The following is a 24,773-nucleotide window of genomic DNA, read 5'->3' as shown; positions in this document are numbered from 1 at the left end:
TGTGCCTAAGGCGGTAATAGAACTCACAGTTGCCTGATTTCTAGCCTGATGCTTTACCCACTCTTGTACACCAAACTGGCTTTCACTTTAAAATGTACCTGATATAATTATATTAATTATAAGAATATAAAACTTATATTAATTAGAACATTTAAAGAAAAAAACAGAAGAAAGGAAAGAGGAGTAGTTGTAGAAAGAAGAGGAATATCACTGCATATTAAAATTGTCTATTCATGCTCAGATATTGAAATTAATGAACTTGGCAGAACGGAGTGAATTTCTGGTAAAATTAATGATGAAACCAGGTAGTGCTGTTACTTATTGTAGAGGTGCTGTGGTAGAGCCTTCCAAAAAAAATTTGTAGATCTTCCAAAAAGACATAAATTGATAGTGATGGGATAATTAATTACCCCAGCACCTTTAGAACATAAACTTTGCCAATCATGGTTCTTGGAAATTCCTGGTTCTCAGTGATTGTATCTATGCAGTTTTCTCAAAAGTGTAATAAAAATGGTTTGTCATTGTCTTCTAGGATTTTTAAAAAGTTTACCACCTACTCTGACCTGTGGAGTTTTTGAGATAATCCAAGGTTGGCTAAAGGCTCCCATCTTCAGTATGCTATCAGAAATAAAATCCTTTTTTAACTATTTAAACTTTACTTGCCTTCTACTTTCATTGTGTGAAGAAAGCATGTAGAAAAATTCATATCCTAGGATCAGATAGCCTGTGTTGGAAGAGAATCAAGCAGAATACAGTAAAACAAAAGGCCAATGTAATTTCTGATTTCTATGTAATTTTGCCAACATAAAATTTTTAAAAAACCCTGAAATAATCTAAACTTACAAACCACTGTGTAATCTTTATTTCATACGCTGAACTGAGCCATTAACAAGCTATTGTTTAACACCTGTTTGTTTTCTTTAGGTGTAATTGATGTCCTCAAAACTATGGATGAATTGGAGGTAAAGCCAAGTATTGACACATATTTATTATATGCTTTTACAAATTTGGATAACCTTGATCCTCTTCGCCAGAGAATTCAGGTAAGTTAATCATTTGTTTTAACACTTTAGTACTTAATAACACTCACTGAAATTTCTGGGGTTTTATAGGATTGAGCTGCAAGACTTAGGAAATATCAAGTAGTAGGATGATACGTATTTGATATATCAGATAATGTAATTTTGTCAATTTTAAAATAAAAATCAACAGAATCAGATGATGCATGCTGTTGTGCCTAGAACTATTGCTTTAAAGAGAGCTGTTCTGGGCCAGTCAAGTTACCAATGATGGAATTACCACCAAAGGAATGACTAGGGGACTGAGGACACTCAGCTGTGATTTATCTGAGGCACATGTGAATATTAGGACATTCATTTTTTTTGATAAAATACAGTGAAGGACGGGAAACATCTTCAAAGTAAACATTGGCAGAGAGATAATGGTGGTATTGCAAAGAAAAGAAGACAGGCTGCTCTTGGCTTCTTTTCTTCTTTTCTTTCTGTAACAATAATAATCCAGGTTACAGTGGTAATGGTTCTTGCATTCCAGAAGAGCATTTCTTCAGTGTTAGATCAGTTACTAGTAGGTTACTAGGTTGTCAGAACAGGAAAATAGCGTTAATAGTATATCTGCCCCATTGTGTAAAATTCTCTCCCTAAACTCATTTTCTTCCTAAATTTTTTGTCCTAAGACTTTTCAGTGTTCCCATTGAAACTATGGAGAGGTTCAGGTTTCATGTCCTTCATATGGTTACTAGCCTGTCCCAGCTGGTGTCTTGCTCCAAACATACGACAGAATGCCCACTGGGTTGTCTTTTCTTGAAAGCAGTGGTCCAAAGAAAAGCTTTGTATGATGGTTCTCATATATATAGGTCACCCCTTTAGCAATCTTAAACGAGGGGATAGTGAAAGTCTTTGAGATGGAGAACTAAGGTGATCTGAAAAGATGGTTGGTATAACTAGTGTTTTCCTGAATCTGTCCATGATACTATTGAAGGTCTGTCTGGTTTGTAGAACACAGAGATGAAACCAACAGTAGATACTACTTTGATATGCATGAATCTAATATTAGAACTGGGAACGAAACAGTTACCTTTGATAATAGAATATTTAATCACACTTAATGGCTTGATGAGATACTAGATAACAGTTCATAATCATATATAACTTGAACATAATAGGAAAGCAAATTATTTAAATTTCTAGCTAAATTCCTTGCAAAGTGAGTTCTTTCTACCATAAAATGATAGGCTATAAAAAGTGTATGTTTTAGTCTAGAACATCATTCTTCCTTCCTTCCAAAAAAAGCTAATCTTAGGTAGATCTCCTTTTCTACAAAATCTAATATTGCACGCAGCATATTAAAAACATTGAGATATAAAGTTAATTTTATAAAGGTCTTTGGTTCTTTTGTACAGCAATCAAAACGTTTCCCACCATTGTTAATACGATAAGCTAGAGTTTGCACTGTATTTACAATTTAACAAATTGAAACAGATGCTGTCTTTTAAAATGCTTGCTTTGCAGGTCTACTGTGCACATTCTGGGTGTTTAGTCTTTAAATTACAATTCTAGAATTATGCTTTGCATAAACAGTTTTCTTGAGAATTTTAATATCTGTAAGATAAACCATTGCACATCCTGAATTACAGAAGACAGCTTTGGTCAAGGTTGGAAGGCTATTGGCCAAACCCACACCAGATTTGAAATATGAAGTACTGTAGAGAGCTTGGTTATGATGATATATCAGGTACTACCGTATTACCATCTTTCCATAGGAAAAAGGCTGTCCTTTGGAAACTAGTAGATTCTTAGCAGCAGAAATCAGGCATGAAGCTTCTCATGGAAGACTAGATAAAGTTTATCAGTTATGTAAGTGCTCCTGTTTTATATATTATCTGAGTGATCTGTTTGGAAAAGTGGTATGAGGTAATTTTAAGAATGGTAAATGTTGATAATTTATACAAAAATACTTGTTATTTAAGATTATTTGTTAATAATCTCTTATGATTCAAAGCAAGTATATATGTAAATTAGCCTTTTGTTTCATTCTAAAAAGTCCATATCCCTTTGATAGAAGAAAGAGATGATACATTACCTATTCTTCTTTAAAATGTTGCAGAAAATGTGTGAATACTGTGAGTAGTTTTTATGGATATACTTTAAAGGTCCATTTGAATCTACAGTGCTATAAAATTAATATAAGCTCTAACAATGTTCTTCAAAACTATACTTAAATGAAAAAAGTTATATTTAATTTGACTGGAAAATCTGAATTTATAGAACAGATTCCTTTATTTAGGAATAAAGTTTGTTTAAACAGTCATGAACTGGGACTGTTTAGGATACAGGGAGAAAGACAGGGTCAATATGTCTTTACAGTGAAATATAAAGCAATGGCTCTATCAGGTATATGTATATAACATTAAATATTTTGTTTTCCTATATAGCATATTGGTTTTAAAATAACAATTGTTGAATCAGTGCTGTTTAGAGAAATACAAGTCAATGCATCATACTGAATAATTTAACTTGCAGTGTCTTCCTCAAACATCTGGACAGCGGAGAGGAATCATATCAGGAACAGTTTAATGGTTGGATTTAGAAGGTAAGACTTACAAAATCTTATGTTTTGGATATCTTTGGTCCCAAAATCCAGCTTTGTTTTTCTGTTACTTAAGGCAATTTAAAAAAAACACAAATAGTTTATTTGTAGCTAATAATATCCCACTGTCCTGCTAGGATCTTTGTAGCTAGGCTTCAGTGTTGCTGAAATTTAATATCCTGTTCTGTGAGTGGGAATGTGAAGGTTTTCATTTGGGCCTAGATACGGTAAATTGAAAACAGTTTATTTATTTCATCTTTCACTCTTTTAGATTTATATTCCAGATTTCCTAGGAGATCCTGGCACCTTCCAAATATTCCCCTACAATAAGCATCTTTGTGTGGGAGGCTGAGCTAAGTTATCAAATCCCAAATTTAATAATGAGCTTCTATATCTGAAACTGCTCTGATAATATCACACTATCAAGTATAATCATAATATTGGATACGATAGAATTTTTTCAGCAGTATCTAGACAATGAAGATGAATCAGAAGAAAGAGAACTAAGAGCAGAGGACACCACAGAGAGATATAACAGAAAGAATCACAAGGCAAAGAACGGGAAACTGAAAGAAGACAAAAAATGAAATATGGCAATGACGAAAGCAGACTCAAAGAATTTAAGGAAGACAGATCGACTAGAGCAGACATGTCAAACACAAGGCCCGGGGGCCGGATGCGGCCCGCAAAGTGGTTTCATGTGGCCCGCGAAGCCATCCTGGAAACAGGGAACGGCCCCCACTGCCTTGGCCCAGAGACCCTGCTTCTGCCAGAGAACCTCAGATCTGTCCCACTCCTGCCCAAGCCCCCATAGGCACCCTTGATGCGAACGATGTAGAGCTGGCCATGCCCACCCAGTAGGCCATACGCACTCTAGCCACGCCCACCCAGTAGGCCACGCCCACCCAGGCCATACCCACCCGGCCCCCTGAGGGCAACCGCAATGCTGATGCGGCCCTCAATGAAATTGAGTTTGACACCCCTGGACTAGAGCGACAAGATCAAAATATAGACAGTAATGTGGAAGAACTAACAGCACTATCATTAAATGTAAACGGTTTAAATTCCCCGGCTAAGAGAAATAAAATTTTGAACAGGCTCAGTAAGAAAAAGTATAATTTTACAAGAAACACATATAAAGAACCAGCACCAAGGTTTATTAAACTACCCTAAGTTAGGAATTAAATTTATTTTATTTATTTTTTTATTTTAATTGCATTTATATCCCGCCCTTCTCCGAAGACTCAGGGCGGCTTACAAGCTTAGCAGTAGCCTTCATTCTATGTATATGCCTGCTTATTAGGGTTTTCACACACACCCCAGCGGCATTATTACAAAGTCAGCTTATTGCCCCCAACAATCTGGGTCCTCATTTTACCTACCTCGGAAGGATGGAAGGCTGAGTCAACCTTGAGCCTGGTGGGATGCGAACCTGCACTAATTGCAGTCAGCTGGTGTTATATCACTCTCACAGCAGAAAAAAGGAGAAATTGTAATATATGTCAAGAAAAGAATCCCAGCAAAACAAATCTATCAAGATGAGGAAGGTAGAATATTGATAATTGAAATCTCCCTGAATAAAAAAAATTGCCCTGGTAGGAATTTATGCCCCCAATGAGAAACAAAGACAATTTTATAAGAAACTACATAAAGTTATTGGCAATATTGAATATGAGAACATTTGCTTAATTGGCGATTTCAATGCAATTGTAGACAGAGAATTAGATTATAAATGTGAGGAAGTAAGGAAAGGAACCAGGAGAATACTACCCGTACTTTTTTTCAAAATGGTGGAGGAACTTAATATCCAGGATTGTTGGAAGGAGAGAAATTTGAATGCAAAGCAATTCACATATTATTCAGGGCGTCACCAATCCTGGCCTAGAATTGACATGGTCTGGACAACGAAAGAATTAAATTCAGATGTAGACAACGTAGCAATAGATACTAATACATGGGCAGACCATAATCCCATTATAATTAAATGGAAAGGACAGAAAACAACAACAAGGAGGCAATCTTAAACTAAAAATAATTTAAGTATAAGATGGAAGAACAAATGCAGATATTCTTCCAGATGAATAAGAAAAAGGAGACTAACATCCAAAACTTATGGGATACGGCCAAGGCAGTCATGAGAGGAACCGCAATTGCATATATGGCCAATGAAAATAAAAAGAAAAGGCAATATCAAAAAAGTTTAGAGGACGAGCACAAAAAACTGGAAACGGAACTACAAAAAAACCCCACAATGTAGGGATCTAAAAAGACAACTAGATTTAAACAAGCATAAACTGAATGTTATAGAAAAGGAAGAAATGGCACAAAGAATAAAAAGCATCAGACAAAAAATTTTTGAACATGCAAATAAACCCGAGAGATGGTTGGCTTACAGATTGAAAAAACAAAAAGATAAAAGATGGATTAGTAAACTGCAACGAAGTAGGGGAGATGGTATACCAAAATGAAGAAAAAAAACATGTAACGTACGAATTTTTAAAAGCCTCTATAAAGATGATGAAAAGATCAGTGAGGGAAAAATATTACAATGCCTCATGAGTGGACTTGCCAAAGGTACCCAAGAATTTCAAAATATATTAAACTAAGACATAACACCCCAGGAAATTATAGAAGCAATTAAAAAACAAGTAACAAAACGCCTTGTCCTGATGGACTACTGTCTGAAATATACAAGAACCTTCAGGAACTTTTGGGCCCAACTTTATTGGACACATTTAATGAAGTATTAAAAGTAGCAAAAATCCCAAATTCATGGAAAGAAGCAAGCATCTCGCTAATTGCTAAAGAAAACTCCGATTTGACCTGCATTAAAAACTATAGACCTATTTCTTTATTGAATACGGATTACAAGATCTTTATGACTATAATGGCAGAAAGATTAAAAAGATACTTGGTTGAATTTATCCATACCGGCCAAAATGGTTTCTTACCCAAAAGACAAATAAGACACAATGTTAGGATTATATTAGACACCCTAGAATATTATGAATCACACAATGAAAAACAAATGGCATTGATTTTTGTTGATGCTCAGAAAGCATTTGACAATGTCAAATGGAATTTTATGTTGACCCAACTTAAATATATGGAATTTGGGGAAAGATTCATAAACATGTTTAAAGCAATCTACTGTAAACTAGAAGCAAAAGTAATTATAAATGGAGAATTAACAAAAAGCTTTCCAATACAAAAAGGTACAAGACAAGGCTGCCCACTTTCAGCACTATTATTCGTACTCTCTCTAGAGGTGTTAACAAGAATAATTCAAAAAGATAAGCTGATTAAAGGATTAAAAACTAAGAAAGAGACATTTAAACTATAGACCTACACAGACGATTTAATTTTTATTTTAGAAGAGCCCCAAGAGTCTGGAACAAGACTAATACAGGTTCTGGAAAATTACAGAGATATAGCGGGGCTGAAGATCAACAAAGAAAAAACCAAAATGCTAGTTAAAAACATGTCCAAATTAGAAAAAAATTGAGCTAGCGGGAAAAATTAACATTCAAATATCTGAAAGGGTAAGGTACCTGGGGATCCAACTGTCAGCAAGATGAATTACATTCAGAAGAAAATTACGATAAATTAATAGATCAAATCACAGTAGACCTAGATAAATGGAAAAACTTGCAGCTCTCCTTCACGGGGAGAATAGCGACAATCAAGATGAATATTCTCCCTAAACTACTTTTTATTCCACGTATACTGATTAAATTAGGCAAAGATTTCTTTGAAAACCTAAATAAAATTACATCCAAATTTATCTGGCAAGGGAGAAAACCAAGAATCAAATTTAAACTATTACAAGATGCAAAGGAAAGAGGAGGGCTTGACCTCCCGAATTGGGAAAAATATTATCAGGTGGCAGCATCTGTGTGGATAAAGGACTGGATAAATCTAAAGAACAGAAGATTGTTAGCATTAGAAGGCCATGACATGCAGATAGGGTGGCATGCAATACTGTGAGACGGGAAACACAAGGCAATCAGTACTTTAAGAAACACTACATTAGACGGGCACTAATAGAGGTGTGGACTAAAATTAAAAAATTCAACTATATAGAAATTCCCAACTGAATATCAACATTGGAGATATTTATGCACTGAAAATTCATGAACTTAGGAAGAGTAATTACATACAAAGATATTCTAGATGAGAACGGAGAGCTGAAAACAAGGAAAACACTATTAGAAGATGGTATAGAGCTGGAATGTTGGGCCTACTTACAAATACACACATGATACAGAAAAGATAAAAAAGAACCCGGGATAAAATACAGCCTTGGTGGAGCAGTGGGCTAATGCCTCCTTAAGTAACACCAGCTGCCTGCAATTAGTGCAGGTTCGCATCCCACCAGGCTCAAGGTTGACTCAGCCTTCCATCCTTCCGAGGTAGGTAAAATGAGGACCCAGATTGTTGGGGGCAATTAAGCTGACTTTGTAATAATGCCGCTTGGGGGGGGGATGTGAAAGCCCTAATAAGCAGGCATATACATAGAATGAAGGCTACTGCTAAGCTTGTAAGCCGCCCTGAGTCTTCGGAGAAGGGCGGGATATAAATGGAATTAAAAAAAAATTTAAAGCACACAGAATTAGATAAAATCCTATTAGGAACAGAAGACAAAACGATAAAAAAGATATATCAATATTTATTAGAACAAGATATGTTAAGAAAACCAAGATCATGGCATCCGGCCCTCTCAATTCCTGGCAAATAGATGGGGAAGAAATGGAGGTAGTGACAGATTTTATTTTCCTGGGCTCCAAGATCACTGCAGGTGGAGACTGTAGCCAAGAAATTAAAAGACGCTTGCTCCTCGGGAGGAAAGCCATGACAAATCTAGACAGCACACTAAAAAGCAGAGACATCACCCTGCCAACAAAAGTGTGTATAGTCAAATCTATGGTCTTCCCAGTTGCAATGTATGGCAGTGAAAGTTGGACCATAAGAAAGGCCGAGTGCCAAAGAATTGAGGCCTTTGAGCTATGGTGCTGGAGAAGACTCCTGCAAGTCCCTTGGACTGCAAAGCGATCAAACCGGTCAGTCCTAGAGGAGATCAACCCTAACTGCTCTTTAGAAGGCCAGATCCTGAAGCTAAAACTCAAATACTTTGGCCACCTAATGAGAAGGAAGGACTCACTGGAGAAGAGCCTAATACTGGGAAAGATTGAGGGCAAGAGAAGAAGGGGACAACAGAGAATGAGGTGGCTGGATGGAGTCACTGAAGCAATAGGCGTGAGCTTAAATGGACTCCAGAAGATGGTAGAGGACAGGAAGGCCTGGAGGAATGTTGCCCATAGGGTCACGATGGGTCGGACACGACTTTGCAGCTAAGAACAACATGTTAGAAGAACAGGTTAAAGATACAGTGGTAATCTGGAGCAAAAACTTTGGCTATACCATTGATCTAGACAATTGGCAATCACTATGGGACAGGAACAGGAGGCTAACGCTAGCCACCACCTATAAAGAAAATTTATACAAGATGTTTTATAGGTGGCACCTTTCCCCCACAAGGCAAAAAACCTCACATGCTGGAAATGTAGAAAGTTACCCGGGACCTACTATCACATGTGGTGGGAATGTCTAAAAGCTCAAAATTTTTGGCACCTGATAAAAAATTGGCTTGAAGAGATAACATTACAAAAAATTGAACTAAAACCTGAAACCTTCCTACTAGGGATTATTAACGATAAATTCAACAAAGGATCTTTATACTTAATACTGCATATTTTGACTGCAGCAAGATTGGCTTACGCTCAAAAATGGAAAAGGAAAGAAACCCCTACTGAAGAAGAATTAATAAGCAACATCCTATCTTGCGCTGAAATAGATAGGTTAACATTGGAGATCAAAAAAAACCCGAAACGGACTATTATGAAATTTGGAACAATGTGTACAAATGGCTAGAGTTAAGGAGGAACGCTGGGATGAATACCGACTGATTAGTTGATAGTTTAGAAACCTTTTACAGGATAGAATGGAAAGATATTTAATTAGATTGTAGGCGAATGAAAGAATGTTTACTAGAAAACTTACTGATATTATATGCACATTTTCCTACAATGTAACTTCCTTTTTCTTTTTTCTTTTCATTTTTTTTCCTTTATATAAGGTAATACTAATAGTGTTGAAACCAGGGAAGCTGTAACATGTTCACTTTTGTTTTTAATTGTATATTCAATAACATTTGTTTTAAAAAGTATAATCATAATATTTATATAAAATATTCACAAAATGTATATACATATTATGGTTCATAGATATTATCACAATAATTCTAGTCACAATTATTATAGGTTAATCAGTATTATGTCTGTACTCTAGAGCACACAGTATACGTTTTATATAACGCCATCCCATAAATTTATGCCTAAACTCAGATTTGAACTTAAAACTTTCTAATCTTAGTTAATTTTATTAGAGATTGAACTACACGAACATCAAATAATATATACATATAAGGATTTTTGTTGGGAGCTTTTTAGTTTTTCTGTTTTTTTTTCTTTTAAATACTAAAAATCTTTTATTGCTATTAACTCACTGAATGATGCATAAGATAGAAATGTTCCATGTAAATAAATGCATTTTATCAGTAGTTATAATTTTCGGTTGACCTATATGCTACTTGGTGCTGTCTGCATCTTTTTATTTCTCCTTTGTTTATACTGCCTTGGTTGCATAAAGTTTTACTCTCAGTAAACAAAATTATTTTTTTATCATGTTTATACCCTACCACAATTTTATACAGTCTTGATGGCTCACAACATAAAACTACAATGAATAGAAATCAGACAAGAATGGTGGTAATTCAGATTTGTGGCAAAAAAGGGAATATTATTGTTCAAGTGACAAAAATGGAGAGTATGTTTGGTTTTTATAGAAGGGGTGTTATATTTTTGTTATACAGTACTTTTGAAGCCTGACTGTAAACTATGTAGACCAGGCATGTCAAACTTGCGACATCACGTGACGTCGCGCAACGTCTCAGAACTTTTTCCCATTGCCGAAAATGGGATGGGCACGGTTTCTCCATGACGCTCTGGCCTGCGGGCCAGCCGTTTGACACCCCTGATGTAGACAATAATAGATAGGAAAAAAAGGAAGGAAATCAGAATTAGGCTGTAGGGAGAGAAAACAATTAATCAGCACTAAAGTGGAGAGCCCCTTCATGGATTACTGCCTTGTCGTGGCGAAGGGGCTTGCGTAATTCAATGAAGCTATGAGCTATGCCGTGCAGGGCCACCCAAGACGGACAGGTCATAGCAGAGAGTTCTGACAAAACGTGATCCACTGGAGAAGGAAATGGCAACCCACTCCAGTATCTTGCCATGAAAACCCTATGGACAGTACCAAAAGGCAAAACGATATGACGCTGGAAGATGAGCCCCTCAGGTCGGAAGGCGTCCAATATGCTACTGGGGAAGAGCAGAGGGCTAGTACTAGTAGCGCCAGAAAGAATGAAGCGACTGGGCCAAAGCCGAAAGGACGCTCAGCTGTGGATATGTCTGGTGGTGAAAGGAAAGTCCGATGCTGTAAAGATTCTTTCTCCATAGGAACCTGGAATGTAAGATCCATGAATCAAGGAAAGCTGGACGTGGTCAAACAAGAGATGACAAGACTAAACATCGACATCTTAGGTATCAGCGAACTAAAATGGACAGGAATGGGTGAATTTTATTCAGATGACCATCAGGTATACTACTGCGGGCAAGAATCCCTCAGAAGAAATGGAGTAGCCTTCATAGTCAATAAAAAAGTAGGAAAAGCAATACTGGGATACAACCCTCAAAATGACAGAATGATCTCAGTTCGAATCCAAGGCAAACCATTCAATATCACAGTAGTCCAGGTCTATGCCCCAACCACCAGTGCTGAAGAGGATGAAATTGACCGGTTCTATGAAGCCTTACAGCACCTTATAGAACTAACACCCAAAAATGATGTCCTTATCATCATGGGAGATTGGAATGCTAAAGTAGGAAGCCAAAAGATAACTGGAATAACAGGCAAGTTTGGCCTTGGAGTACAAAATGAAGCAGGGCACAGGCTGATAGAATTTTGTCAAGAGAATACGATGGTCATAGCAAACACTCTTTTCCAACAACCCAAGAGACGGCTTTACACATGGACATCACCAGACGGTCAACACAGAAATCAGATTGACTATATGCTCTGCAGCCAAAGATGGAGAAGCTCTATACAGTCAGTAAAAACAAGACCAGGAGCTGACTGTGGCTCAGACCGTGAGCTTCTTGTTGCAAAGTTTAGGCTTAAATTAAAGAAAGTAGGGAAAAGCGCTAGGCCAGTCAGGTATGAATTAAATCATATCCCTGTTGAATATACAGTAGAGGTGACAAATAGATTTAAGGAATTAGATCTGATAGACAGAGTGCCTGAAGAACTATGGACAGAGGTTCGCAACATTGTACAAGAGGTAGCAACCAAAACCATCCCAAAGAAAAAGAAATGCAAGAAAGCAAAATGGCTGTCTGAGGAAGCTTTGCAAATAGCTGAGGAAAGGAGGGAAGCGAAAGGCAAGGGAGAAAAAGAAAGATATGCCCAATTAAATGCAGAATTCCAAAGAATAGCTAGAAGAGATAAGAATGCCTTCTTAAATGAACAATGCAAAGAAATAGAAAAAAACAATAGAATAGGGAGGACCAGAGAGCTTTTCAAGAAAATTGGAGAGATGAAGGGAACGTTCCATGCAAAAATGGGCATGATAAAGGACCAAAATGGCAGGGACCTAACAGAGGCAGAAGAGATTAAGAAGAGGTGGCAAAATTACACAGAAGAACTATACAAGAATGAGCTTAATGTCCCTGATAATCACAATGAGGTGGTCACTGACCTCGAGCCAGACATCCTAGAATGTGAAGTGAAGTGGGCCTTAGAAAAGCTGAGCAACAACAAAGCTAGTGGAGGTGACAGTATTCCAGCTGAGCTATTCAAAATCTTAAAAGGCGATGCAGTAAAAGTGCTACACTCAATTTGCCAGCAAATTTGGAAAACTCAACAGTGGCCACAGGATTGGAAAAGATCAGTTTACATTCCAATTCCAAAGAAAGGCAGTGCCAAAGAATGTTCAAACTATCGCACCATTGCACTCATTTCTCATGCTAGTAAAGTTATGCTTAAAATTCTACAAGCTAGACTCCAGCAGTATGTGGATCGAGAACTACCAGAAGTACAGGCAGGATTTCGAAGAGGCAGAGGAACTAGAGATCAAATTGCTAACATACGCTGGATCATGGAGAAAGCTAGAGAGTTCCAGAAAAACATCTACTTCTGCTTCATTGACTATGCTAAAGCCTTTGATTGTGTGGATCATAACAAACTCTGGCAAGTTCTTAAAGAGATGGGCATACCAGACCATCTTATTTGTCTCTTGAGAAACCTATATGTAGGCCAAGAAGCAACAGTGAGAACTGGACACGGAACCACTGATTGGTTCCAAATTGGGAAAGGAGTCCGGCAAGGCTGCATACTGTCGCCTTGCCTATTTAACTTATATGCAGAGCACATCATGAGAAAGGCAGGGCTAGATGAATCAAAAGTTGGAATTAAGATTGCCGGAAGAAACATCAACAACCTAAGATATGCAGATGATACCACTCTAATGGCAGAAAGTGAAGAGGAACTAAAGAGCCTCTTGTTGCGAGTGAAGAAGGAGAGTGCAAAATGTGGGTTGAAACTAAACATTAAGAAAACCAAGATCATGGCATCTGGCCCTCTCAATTCCTGGCAAATAGATGGGGAAGAAATGGAGGTAGTGACAGATTTTATTTTCCTGGGCTCCAAGATCACTGCAGATGGGGACTGTAGCCAAGAAATTAAAAGACGCTTGCTCCTGGGGAGGAAAGCCATGGCAAATCTAGACAGCACACTAAAAAGCAGAGACCTCACCCTGTCAACAAAAGTACGTATAGTCAAGGCTATGGTCTTCCCAGTTGCATTGTATGGCAGTGAAAGCTGGACCATAAGAAAGGCTGAGCGCCAAAGAATTGAAGCCTTTGAACTATGGTGCTGGAGAAGACTCCTGCGAGTCCCTTGGACTGCAAGGCGATCAAACCGGTCAGTCCTAGAGGAGATCAACCCTGACAGCTCTTTAGAAGGCCAGATCCTGAAGCTAAAACTCAAATACTTTGGCCATCTAATGAGAAGGAAGGACTCACTGGAGAAGAGCCTAATGCTGGGAAAGATTGAGGGCAATAGAAGAAGGGGACGACAGAGAATGAGGTGGCTGGATGGAGTCACTGAAGCAGTAGGCGTGAGCTTAAATGGACTCCAGAAGATGGTAGAGGACAGGAAGGCCTGGAGGAACATTGTCCATAGGGTCGCGATGGGTCGGACACGACTTCGCAACTAACAACAACAACAAAGTGGAGAGAACAAGCAAAATAAGAAATGGATGGCAATTGCATGCAAATTGTAGGGAGATGAAAAAAAGTAAAATTATCTTATTTCAAAGAGTGACAGACAAGGAAAACAGTGACAGGTACAGGTGAGAGAAAACAGGTTATATTACTATATGTGTGTATCACTAAAGGGGTAAATCCTCCTAGCTCCTGGCAAGGTGTTTCAAAATCTGAATCACGTTGAAGTAAAAGTGATTAGGATTGTATTGTCATTTATCCAGGGAGAAAGACAAAGTAATAAAAAAATAATTAAGGTAGAAGTTTGGGAAGGGCTGTGTTTCATGTCTCCCTAAGCAGGACAATTTGGTACGGATTATTTCTGTAATAGAAAATAGCTGCCATCTATAGTGCCATATATTATTGAATGCAATTTTGACATTTTAAACACTCCTCCCCCCTCTCTTTGTGAATGTGTAAAATAAACTATTAAGCTCTTTACTAAAAGTACATTCTTTGTTCTGAATTTTTGAATAGTGTTACTATGGAAAGTTGGCAAGTTATCTGAAAATATCTGAACTATTTTGATGTCATTGATAGGATAAGGATATTTTCGCTGTGGATCAGTGGCTGGTTTATTAGAGATGTGAAAATTTAGGCTGCCTATGTCATAGAACACAGAAGCCATGCTATGAACAATTTTCCATAAGTTCTCATACAGATATTACAACTGTTGGTTTAATGATGATCAGGAATTTTGATGGCCTTGTTATAGGGTGTTTTATAGCCTGTGAAGCCCTTCTGGTTGTTGCAAAACATTGCACCATTACCTCCTTGGTCACGTGATAGCAGACTAAGTACTTGGCAGCCTATTTGCACTTATGACTGGTTGCCAAGTGCCCCACAATCATGTAATCGCCATTTGCATTCTTCTCTGCCAGCTTCCCTGGGAAGCCAGCATGGAAGTTTGCAAACTGCCACTGTTGCCAAAAGGACTCCCTCTTGTCTCTGGGGTCTGGTTGAAAGAATAACTTTAAAATTCTTTAAAATTCTTAAGTTGTCAGCTCTGTTCCTGCTCCCTGCTGAGGGAGTTCTCTTCTGTGCACAGAGGGGAGCTGTACTCCAGCAGGATTCAGACAGGTTCCTGCATCTTACCAAAAGAGTTCCCATCAATGCATAGAATGGAGCTGCAATCCTTTTGCAGGCAGCTCTTTCAACCAGCCATCAGAAATGAGAGGGAGTTAAAAATAAAGCAGAAAATGGAGAGGTAGCATGATATGATAAGATGTGCAGAGTGCTTCAAGTGGATGGGGGGAAGCCCTGGGAGGATTGGCACAGACTATGCACTAGTGACTTGGATTTCAGCAGGGTGGATTTTCAGCTCCTGAGTGGGCCCTCCCACACCTTTCCCTGTTCCTCTGAGGCCGGAATGGGACAACTTGCTACAGCCAACTCGCCCCAGGACAACTCACCATGTTGAATTCAACAATTCAATTTAATTATTTAAAATAATTAAAACATTATTTTAATTTTTGTCACATTTCATTTTCTCCTTCCTTTGGACAAAAATTAATGATTCTATTCCATCATATCTTTGATATTAGTGTAACTCTTGTCCTGCAGCGAGTTGGCCATGGCAAGTTAGCAGTGGCGAGTTGGCCACAGTGAGTTGTGCTAGACCACCCAGAGACACCCTGCACTCCTTTCCTGGGAGTCTGTCTGCTTAATGACCCATGGGATCACTTAAGAACCATAAACAACAATGCCAGGATTGCGCTCATTAAGAGAAGGATTAATGTGGCAACTACCTGGATTAGTCCCTGCAGTTTTCTGGGCAAGGTTTCAGATGTGGTTCAGTCTCTAGGGCTGAGAGAAAGTGATTTGCACAAAGCTGGCATTGTGCCCAAGGCATTACAAATTCTAGGGTAAAGCAGATAAATTTGTTGTAAACATTTAGAAAGCATATCTGAGAAACAGGAGTATAGAAATATTTTACATTATATATTTAATCCAGCAGTCATCAAATACGATATTTCTGTTGAAAGAAATAAAATAGCTTATTTTAATCCATGATTAAAATAAGCTATTTTATTTCTTTCAACAGAAGTAAAATAAGTGATGTCCCTTTGTGGCATTGCTCAATATCCTGCAGACATTCCTGGTTACAACCAGGGCTTTTTTTCTCATAGAACGCTCAGAACGGAGTTCCGGCACCTTTTTTGGATGGAACCTTGTAGGGTAGGCAAGGCAGGTTGTATGACATGTGTGAGTTCCGGCACCTTTTTCTTTTACAAAAAAAGCACTGGTTACAACTGTATGCCTATTTACTTGTATGAGAGACATTAAATGTTTTTGTTTCCAGAGATAAGTTTATTATTTTCATGATATTATGGGGTGAGGCTTGCTCACATGGTGAAGGCTCCTGTTATATAACTTTGAATAGAATTAGTATCTTTACTAATTTTAAAAAGCAATCATTGTTCTACAAGAAAATTCCATACAGTATAATTTTTGGTGATACAAAAATAAAGTAAATTTCATGATGGGAAAAATGTATTAAATACAGGCGATGTGTGGTACAAACAAGAGATTACGCAGATTGCATGTATTTTGAAATGCAATAAGATTATAGACTCCAACATTACCACAAAAACATCAGTGGTAGTTGTCTATAAATATAATAAAATCATTTTGTAAAGAAAGGTTTATGCTAAAATATATATGTCAATTATTGCTTAACTTTCTTCACTTAAGCAAATCTGAACCCATGTTATAACCTGTTCAGTTGTATTGAGCTTTCAAAAGCAATAATATATATTTTTTGTATTTTCAATTTATTATCTTCTGCTGCCCTCTGCAGGTGTGCTGATGTTGATCTTTGGAACAAGGTAAGTAAAGACAGCTAAGTGTCAATGGGGAATTATTTGGGTGCACAGTATTGGAACAATACAATAAATAAATATTTCAGATGTAAGTCTAATCTTTTACTACATCTATGTGAAGCATTTTAAATTGTTATGACTTATCTAAAGTTAAATATTTTTAATTCCTTTTGATCTCAGTGGGAAAAATTAAGCATGTAATTAATACTTTTCCTTGTCTGTATTTGATCTTTCAAATGCTTTATACTATTTATAATATTTTGCTCACATTATGGAAGATAGAATTGTGACTGAATTCATATTAATGTAGAAATGGTATTTATTAAGTAAACATTAGTTTTATTGTTCATGGTCAGGGATAAAGATTTCTTGTAGGGGCAACAATTATTGTCTTTATAAGAGACATCCCAAGTGCTAGTTGTAAATACTTGATGGTATAAAAACCCAGCAAGTTTTGGAAAATTTCTTTATCAATTATTCTGTTTTTAAAAAAAACATATAAAGAGTTATCTATGTAAAAATGCCTATACCATTAATATTTTTTTCAAAGACCAAAACCACTATTAAAGTTAAAGCAACTAGTAATAAGTTTGGTAGCAGCTTCTCCTTGAAAAAATTTAGGTGTAAACATAGCTGACTTTTTTTAAAATTAATATTTTGTAGCTTCATTTTTAATAATTAGGAAATAAAAATGTTAAAACTATTTTTGAAAGGCCTTTTCAATACAAGTAGTTCTTGTCAGCAATTGGGCTGGAAATTCCATCACTAAACAACATAAAGCACGATGCCATGTAATCTTACCCCTTAGTGATGGAAATTCTGGCACTCCCAGTTGCCATCGTCAAGTGAAACGTGCCTCTTCATTAAAGGCGATATCACATGGATGCCATTTGTGACGACCTGCCGGTTTCCCCATTGACTTTGATAGTAGGAAGATTTTTTTAAAACATGGATTTAATGAGTTGTGTCTTCTCCTTTCTAAAAATGGACATATTTTGCTTTTTCAAATGGTTACCCTTGCTGTAACTCTTACCTGGCATGTTTGCTTTAATATTTTAGTAACAAATTAAGGATAATAAAATATTCATTACAAAATACATTTCTTTTACTGTAGATTCAAACAACATATTGTATTTTAGTATTACCTAAACTCATTGAGGTGTTTACTTGAATAATTTTTTTTATTTTATTATGCAGCCTTCTTGATAAAAGAAATTTTTCAAACTTTGTTGGTTTCTAATTGATATTTCCAGTGCTCCCCCTTTTTATTCTTTTCCAGATCAGTGGTTTCCAAACCACTGAAATATTGGGGGGAAAATATACAAAGGAACTCAGGTCTCTGCCCATTAGTTTTACCCACCTTTTAAACCTGAAAGGATTTGAACCAAATTTGTGATGATGGGATAAACTGGCAAAAGAGATAGCATATCTGAAATTGGCCTGGGACTTTGGAGAAAAATATTTTATGAAAAAAATATCTCTGGTGCATCCCAGTAAGAAAGGAAGTTGGGCAGCTTGCTTAAAATGTTGGCAACTACTCCATTCTAAGCTCCCTCCCTTCTCCCTCTGTGAGGCCTTGAGCTTTCCAGCTCATCCCTATAAACACGGACAGATAAACATGAGGGGGAAATGATACCTCACATGCCCAAACACACACTTCACTAAACAGAAGAAAATGCATATCCTTTGTATGGCCGGTCTTGGTGAAAGGGTGGCTAGAAGGAATTGTAGAAGCTGTGCTTAGTTTGGCTTATAGTGCCTACCTTTGTTCTTTTTGTCTGTTGTAAGAAGTGTGACACCTTCTAACGAACAGAAATTTGGCCAGTCATGATGCCCTCCCATTTTTTTCATACTGAAAGGTGCCCCTAAGGGACTAGGGGAAATTGTTGCTTGGAAACGTTTAAAACGGTCTGTATACAAAAAGGACTAGGAGTTGTTGTTGTGGTTTTTTTTTGCCAATATGGCTGTCTGTCAGTGTAATTGTTCTTGTTAATTATGTATAAAGAGATGAGTAGTGAGAAGAAAGCATTCCCATTTATTAATTAGATTTATGTAGGAAGGTTATAAAGTAATTCCAATATTTTAATAACTGGAGATAAATGGCATATAAGGCAAGCAGTCAGTAAAGGCAAGTAAAATATCTTGAAATTTCTTTCACATCATATTTTTTGGTCAGAGTTGCCAGAAAAAGTGCATTAAAATGGATGTTAATGGAGGTGGAAAATATTGTTCCCTTGATAGTAATTGGGGAGAAGGGTAATCAAGTTTAAGAAAAATCTTTCAAGTTTAATAGCTGATTAAATAGTCACTAGCTAGATACTTTGGTTACTATCAGCCATCAGGTTTTAAGGAATAGTTCTTTTGTTTCACTCCCTCCAATTCTTTTTAACTGTTACATCAAGTACTTGGTACTATGCTGTTGCTAAATACTTAAATGGAATAAAGTCTGTTAGGCACAGTGCAACTTCCTGTTAAAATTAATTTGTAAATAACAATAGCAAATTATATAGATCCTGAATTTTAAACTTCTAAACAATAGTGTTTGATTGCTTCAAGAATTTTTTTCCCTTTATGATCACTTGTGATGGTAAAATGCATGAACTAAATCATGGAGATCATATTTCTGAACTTCAGTATATCTTTGTTGTGCAGTGTTTAGAAAATACTAAAAGCTTTTGTTTTAAAAAAATAAATTGCTATGATGTGGCACAGAATAATGCTAGTAGAGAGCTGCTTTGTTATTTGTAGAATTCAATTTCAGTTACTATTTGCCCTTGCTTGCTTTTCTTGCTGCAATGTACGATTATTCTGTCTTACCAGATAACAGAACTGTTGTATATGGAGGAACCGAAGGCTGTACAAGAAACTGGTAGAGTTTCAATTTCTATGATTGTAACTTATCCACAAATCCGTTCTTCTGGGTAATGATAGGTTTGAGGGATTACAACTGTAAACATTGATTATTTCTTTTTGAAAGTGAAATTTGAAAACATGTTGGGTAAAAAATTTACCCAGATGATCACAGTATATTTTGTGGAATCCATGAGATTTTATTAGTGTTGTTTTTTTTCTTTTTAATGAAAAATCTACTTGAGATGCTTATATAGTAAGTAAAATGAACAGATTACAGGGATAATGTAATCAAATATTTACAGATGGGGGTAATATTCTTTTTTACAAGGACATTAATACAAATATTTTTAAGAAGCTATTAATTTAATTGCTTTTTGTAATGTTTTAATAAAGTTACATATTTTCAGTAATAAGAAAATACAGTACACATCACTGTGTAGTTTCTTTATTGGAATCTCATGTATTATTCTTGATGCTTCAGTCAAAATTAATACTGTTAACCTATACAGTATCGTTTGTTAACTTAAATTTCATTGGCTAATAAGCAGCTCCCCTCAGGATTATTGGAGCTGGTGACTAAGTATCATTTAATATTCTTTATTGTCTTTGATTCACTAGCTTCAGTAAAACACTGGAAATAATAAGAAATACATGGGGCTGTGCCTATGAAGCTTTAAAAAGCTCCATTTCTTTTTGAATAAATGACAAAATATTTATGGCAACTATTTTTGGGTGGTGGGCTGAAAAGTGGGGGAGAGGCTCTGGGCAGTGCTGCTTTTGTCACACAGCCTTGGAAAAATAGACTGAAGAAAGATTTTGTTCTGAAAAGCTGTCATTCGGTTTGAAAATAATTAATATTCCTTTCACTCACCAGTTAGATATGTGCTCCCAAACCACATAATCTCTTGCCTCAGTGATCATTGTTGCCATTTCAGAGCCTCTCATCAGGGTGACATCTCACACCAAAATGATTTCTTATAAATTAATCTTGATAACATGACAGTGTCAGTAATTTTAGTAGAATGCTTTCTCTTGTCTTCCTCCCACCCCCACCTAGCAGAAAATGTTGGCCGTTTTCTTTATTCCTTGATTGACAACATGACTGACTCAGAGGTACAGGACAAGGAGGAGCAGTTGAGACAATACTTCCATCAGCTGCAGAAGATGGTACTATTTCATTTTTTTGCTACATAATGCCCGTCCTTCCTGACATGTATCTATTAGATTTGAAATTGCAGCTTTTAAGTACAGCCAGACCACTTGTCAATGGCATGCAAGTGTTGGAGATTTAAATTATGTCTGAAATTTGTGTAACAGATTTTTTTTCCAGTTTGGTTGTATTTTTAAAACACATGATTTTCCCCACCTCTTCCTACAGAATATAACAATTCTTCCTGCCTACTACAAAGGTATTCGCAAACTGCTGACTGAATACAACACTCCCAGTTTAATTAAGGTCTGTAATAGCAAATGTTATTTTATATATAATTATATAAAACATACATATATACAAGCATATTCATTCCAAATATATAGTTGTCTTAAAAATTAATATGTCTGATGTATAAAATTAGTTTTATTTAATCCTTTTCTGAAATGTGGAAGCCTATTTTAGACAGAGAATGCTAAAGTTTTAGGAGACAAATAAGACAGAGCAACTCATAAATGTTGATAGCAATCTTAATAGCAAAACAAAACCACACATTTATTGAGTTTTTAATTTATCATAAGCACATCAAGCCATTGATTATATTTTATGGTGTAATTTTATTGGCTTCTGATGAGCAGCTATTAAGCGTATGTACACAATTTAAATATGTTAGCATTAAATAATTTTCCTATGTAACCAGAATACATGGCTTTCAATTTTAATGGTACAGAAAATTCCATTATTTTTTTTTTTAAAAAAAGGAGTTTCGATCCTAGCAATAGTAAAAAATATGCATTAGTTGAGGACTTTCTACCTGGTATTTCTGAATTTTCCATAAATTACTTTGAAACCTTAAATGCTCTGTTGCTATGACTTAGTTTCCTCTTAAGGATAGAGCTATTTACAGTTAAGAATTTCAGGCCATGTTTATACCATGCTGATGCAGAAGATGAAGGAATATAAAAATTAGCCTGCCCTCACTTGCATTGGAATTACACAGAGAACAAAGAAGAATGGGGGACCTATTCCAGTGGCAGAAGCCTATTTAAGACCAGTATGAATCCTAGAGCAGTACATGACTGATACAACTCAATGTCATTTCTCACAACTGAGATAACAGAAAAACATTTTTCAAAAGTGTAACATTAGGTTTTCCTTTGTACTTTGCACATAACTGCTGCAAATATAAAAATATTCCAGTATAAATGTCAATAATACACATTGTTGCTGGGATTTGTTTTATTATAAAACATCATTTAAATACCTTTCTATCCTTTTACCTTAGTCCTTGATTAGTTCACATAATTTGGAGGAGAAACTTCAACAACTTAAAGCTGAAAACAAACCCATTGGAGATGTTCTAAAGAACTTTATAGTTGCTCTGTGTTCAGAAAAGGTAATTTTCAGCAGATTTGTTTATTTTATTAACAAAATGTGATAAGTAAATTTAAGTACTTCTAATTGTATAGCACCATCAGTATAAATGACACTTTACAAAGTAACCTAAGTAAAATACAAATCCTAGCCACAGGAGACCTCATATAGGTAGGTGGGAAGAGACTTAGGGAGAGGTTATAAAAGTCATTAGAGCTCAAAATGAACAAATGCATTTACATGTGTTTGTTTCTTGTCAAACTGCAAATTCATGTAGGTGATTAAGGAACACTAATGTCTTCTGGATTTCAGTTTTGCTCCTTGCAGATCTAAGGTATTAAAAAATTATGGAAAAAACTCTCAGTACTGATTTTTAGTTACCTTGTGAATGACATGTTTTGAGATTGTGGAAGTCTGTTAATGGTAATCTGCAAAATGAATGATAGTAACAGCTGTGAAAGGTTTATCATACATGCCAAGTGTCCTTTCAAGCCACGGCTCTGGTCTCTTAAAACTAGATTGTCAAGCAACTGATACGTGTGTAATAATTTGCAAGTCAAATATTAAAAGGTGGTTAATGTGGGGGCTGAAATTCCATTTATTTTCTTGAAGAAAAGCTTTCTGAGATGCAGAGGTTCTTGTCTTCATTAGCAGGCATCCAACTGTAATTCATGTTTTTGTATAGAACTTCAGAAATCAGTGGAAGCATATATTGCAATACAGGGTAAAAGTCTATAATGGACATATTTAAACTATTTACTAATTTATAAAATGTTCATATCCACACAAATGTAAAGCATATGAATTGCTAGGAAGCAGTGCAAAGTGTAAGCATATATAAATAAATGTAATTTCCTAGTAGAATATAAAATGTCATGTTGATTTTCTTTTTCTAGTCTTTTTCTTTTGCTTAATGTTCCTTCTAGAATATGCAAAAAGCTCTTGAAGTAAAAGCCAAATATGAATTCGACATGAATTTTGTGGGCTATGGAGCCTTAATACGCCTATGCTGTCAAAATAATAATGTAGAGGAAGCAATGAACTTGAAAGAAGAATTGTAAGTACACTGGCACTGAAAGATGTCACAGAGATTTATGCTGATACACAGACCTTATTGAATTAAGTAGGTTGAATATTATCAAACCCCCCATACATTTTTAATTAGCTTATCCCACACAAAATATTTTCTGCTGAAATTCAAAATGGTTTGTGTAAGCTGTCATGATTACACAATCGTTCTTGTGCCAGCATTTTTGTTAGTGATTTGCGCTCATATTACTCTGTATTGTATTTTAATCTATTTCTGATGAAGTCTTAGAATCCATCTTGGTATCTAGATTTAGATTCTGGATTAGTAATACATCTACAGTACAGATTACTGCAATTCTTGTAAGTGGTATTTTAATAATTTCAAATGGTAGCAACTTGATTGTGACAATTAGCTCCCAGCTAAAACTTGTAATAACTGAATTGTCAAGGAGCAAAGTGCTTTTCAGCACTTCATTTTCTCTTTTTAGTTTTTTTTAAAATGTACTCTTGAGATACTTGTTTTAAATTAAAACAAATAGGTATAATAAACTAAAATGGTTTAAGATTTTCCCTTGGTTATTTTGGCATTAAAAGATTGTGATTCAGCATAAGAAACTTTATTAACAATTCTAAGCTTCCCTACCAGTCTCCCGCAAATAAAGAGAATGGGGAAGCCAGCAGGGAAGATTGCAAGTCACTTACTCAAGGCCATGTAGATAACAAGGAATGAAACGTACATCCAAAATCTAATGAGTCTGTGGAAATACAAGCTTGCCTGAGCAGTTTCAGAAGAGAAGCCAAAATTCAATCCGAGGTCTTTGAACACCAAATCAAGTTTGTCAGCCAGCCCAATGGTCAAGAGTTTCAGGGTTTCCAAGCAGAAACCACAACACAGAATAAGAGATCAGAGAGTTGTTTCCAAGATCAGCAACAGCACACAAAACTTCAAGAAATCAGTGTTTGTTCCTCACAAATGCCCCTTTCCACAGCGTCTCCTTAAGTCTCAGTCTCCAGGTGTGCCTTGTGGAGAGGGGTGGGGTGCTCTCCTCCCGAGTAGTTGAGCCAGCCTGCATTGTGCCTTCCTTCTCTCCACTCTCCATGCTCTAGGATCCTGTCCCAATCCTAAAAGGCCCTGGCCTGCCTCGGCCTGCTCTTCCCCACATCCCTCTGAAGCCACAGACACCTCTCCCTCAACTTCCATAGGCTCCAGTTCCAGCTCATTTTCCTCAGCAGATTCAGGCTCAAACAGAGGCATGACAAAATCTTTCCTGGCTTTCCTGTGCTCATTCGGTCTTACGTTTTGCGGTCTTCCTGTGCTCTCATGGTGCTGAAACACCCCACTTCCTCCAACTAGCATGTAGCCCGCACCAGGGCCCCAACAACATCCATCCACTCCTTACCTGGGATTCACACACCTTCCTGCTTAATGTCCCATACCTCTTGAGATTACAACAACACCTAGGACTGTTAGGATGGTCATCACTAAGCAATGCAATCACT

The 24,773-nt window shown here is 36.5% G+C and overlaps 1 protein-coding gene across 2 annotated transcripts in view; it reads left to right on the top strand.

Annotated features, from left to right (window-relative positions):
- Positions 1-24,773, top strand: part of LRPPRC (leucine rich pentatricopeptide repeat containing) — a 97,991-nt gene that overhangs the window by 18,383 nt on the left and 54,835 nt on the right. Inside the window, exons 12-20 of one of the 2 annotated variants that reach the window (XM_081312979.1) lie at positions 925-1,043; positions 2,780-2,873; positions 3,540-3,609; positions 16,846-16,873; positions 19,688-19,736; positions 20,781-20,887; positions 21,099-21,176; positions 22,156-22,266; positions 23,171-23,301. In XM_081312979.1, coding sequence (XP_081169105.1) covers positions 925-1,043; positions 2,780-2,873; positions 3,540-3,609; positions 16,846-16,873; positions 19,688-19,736; positions 20,781-20,887; positions 21,099-21,176; positions 22,156-22,266; positions 23,171-23,301 — 787 coding nt within the window. Of the gene's footprint in view, positions 1-924; positions 1,044-2,779; positions 2,874-3,539; positions 3,610-16,845; positions 16,874-19,687; positions 19,737-20,777; positions 20,888-21,098; positions 21,177-22,155; positions 22,267-23,170; positions 23,302-24,773 lie in introns of both variants that reach the window. The other variant, XM_081312978.1, reaches the window with a different exon arrangement.

The sequence above is a fragment of the Vipera berus genome, assembly GCF_964194415.1.
Source record: "Vipera berus genome assembly, chromosome: 1".
Classification (NCBI taxonomy): domain Eukaryota; kingdom Metazoa; phylum Chordata; class Lepidosauria; order Squamata; family Viperidae; genus Vipera; species Vipera berus.
This window is presented reverse-complemented; position numbering and strand designations above follow the sequence as displayed.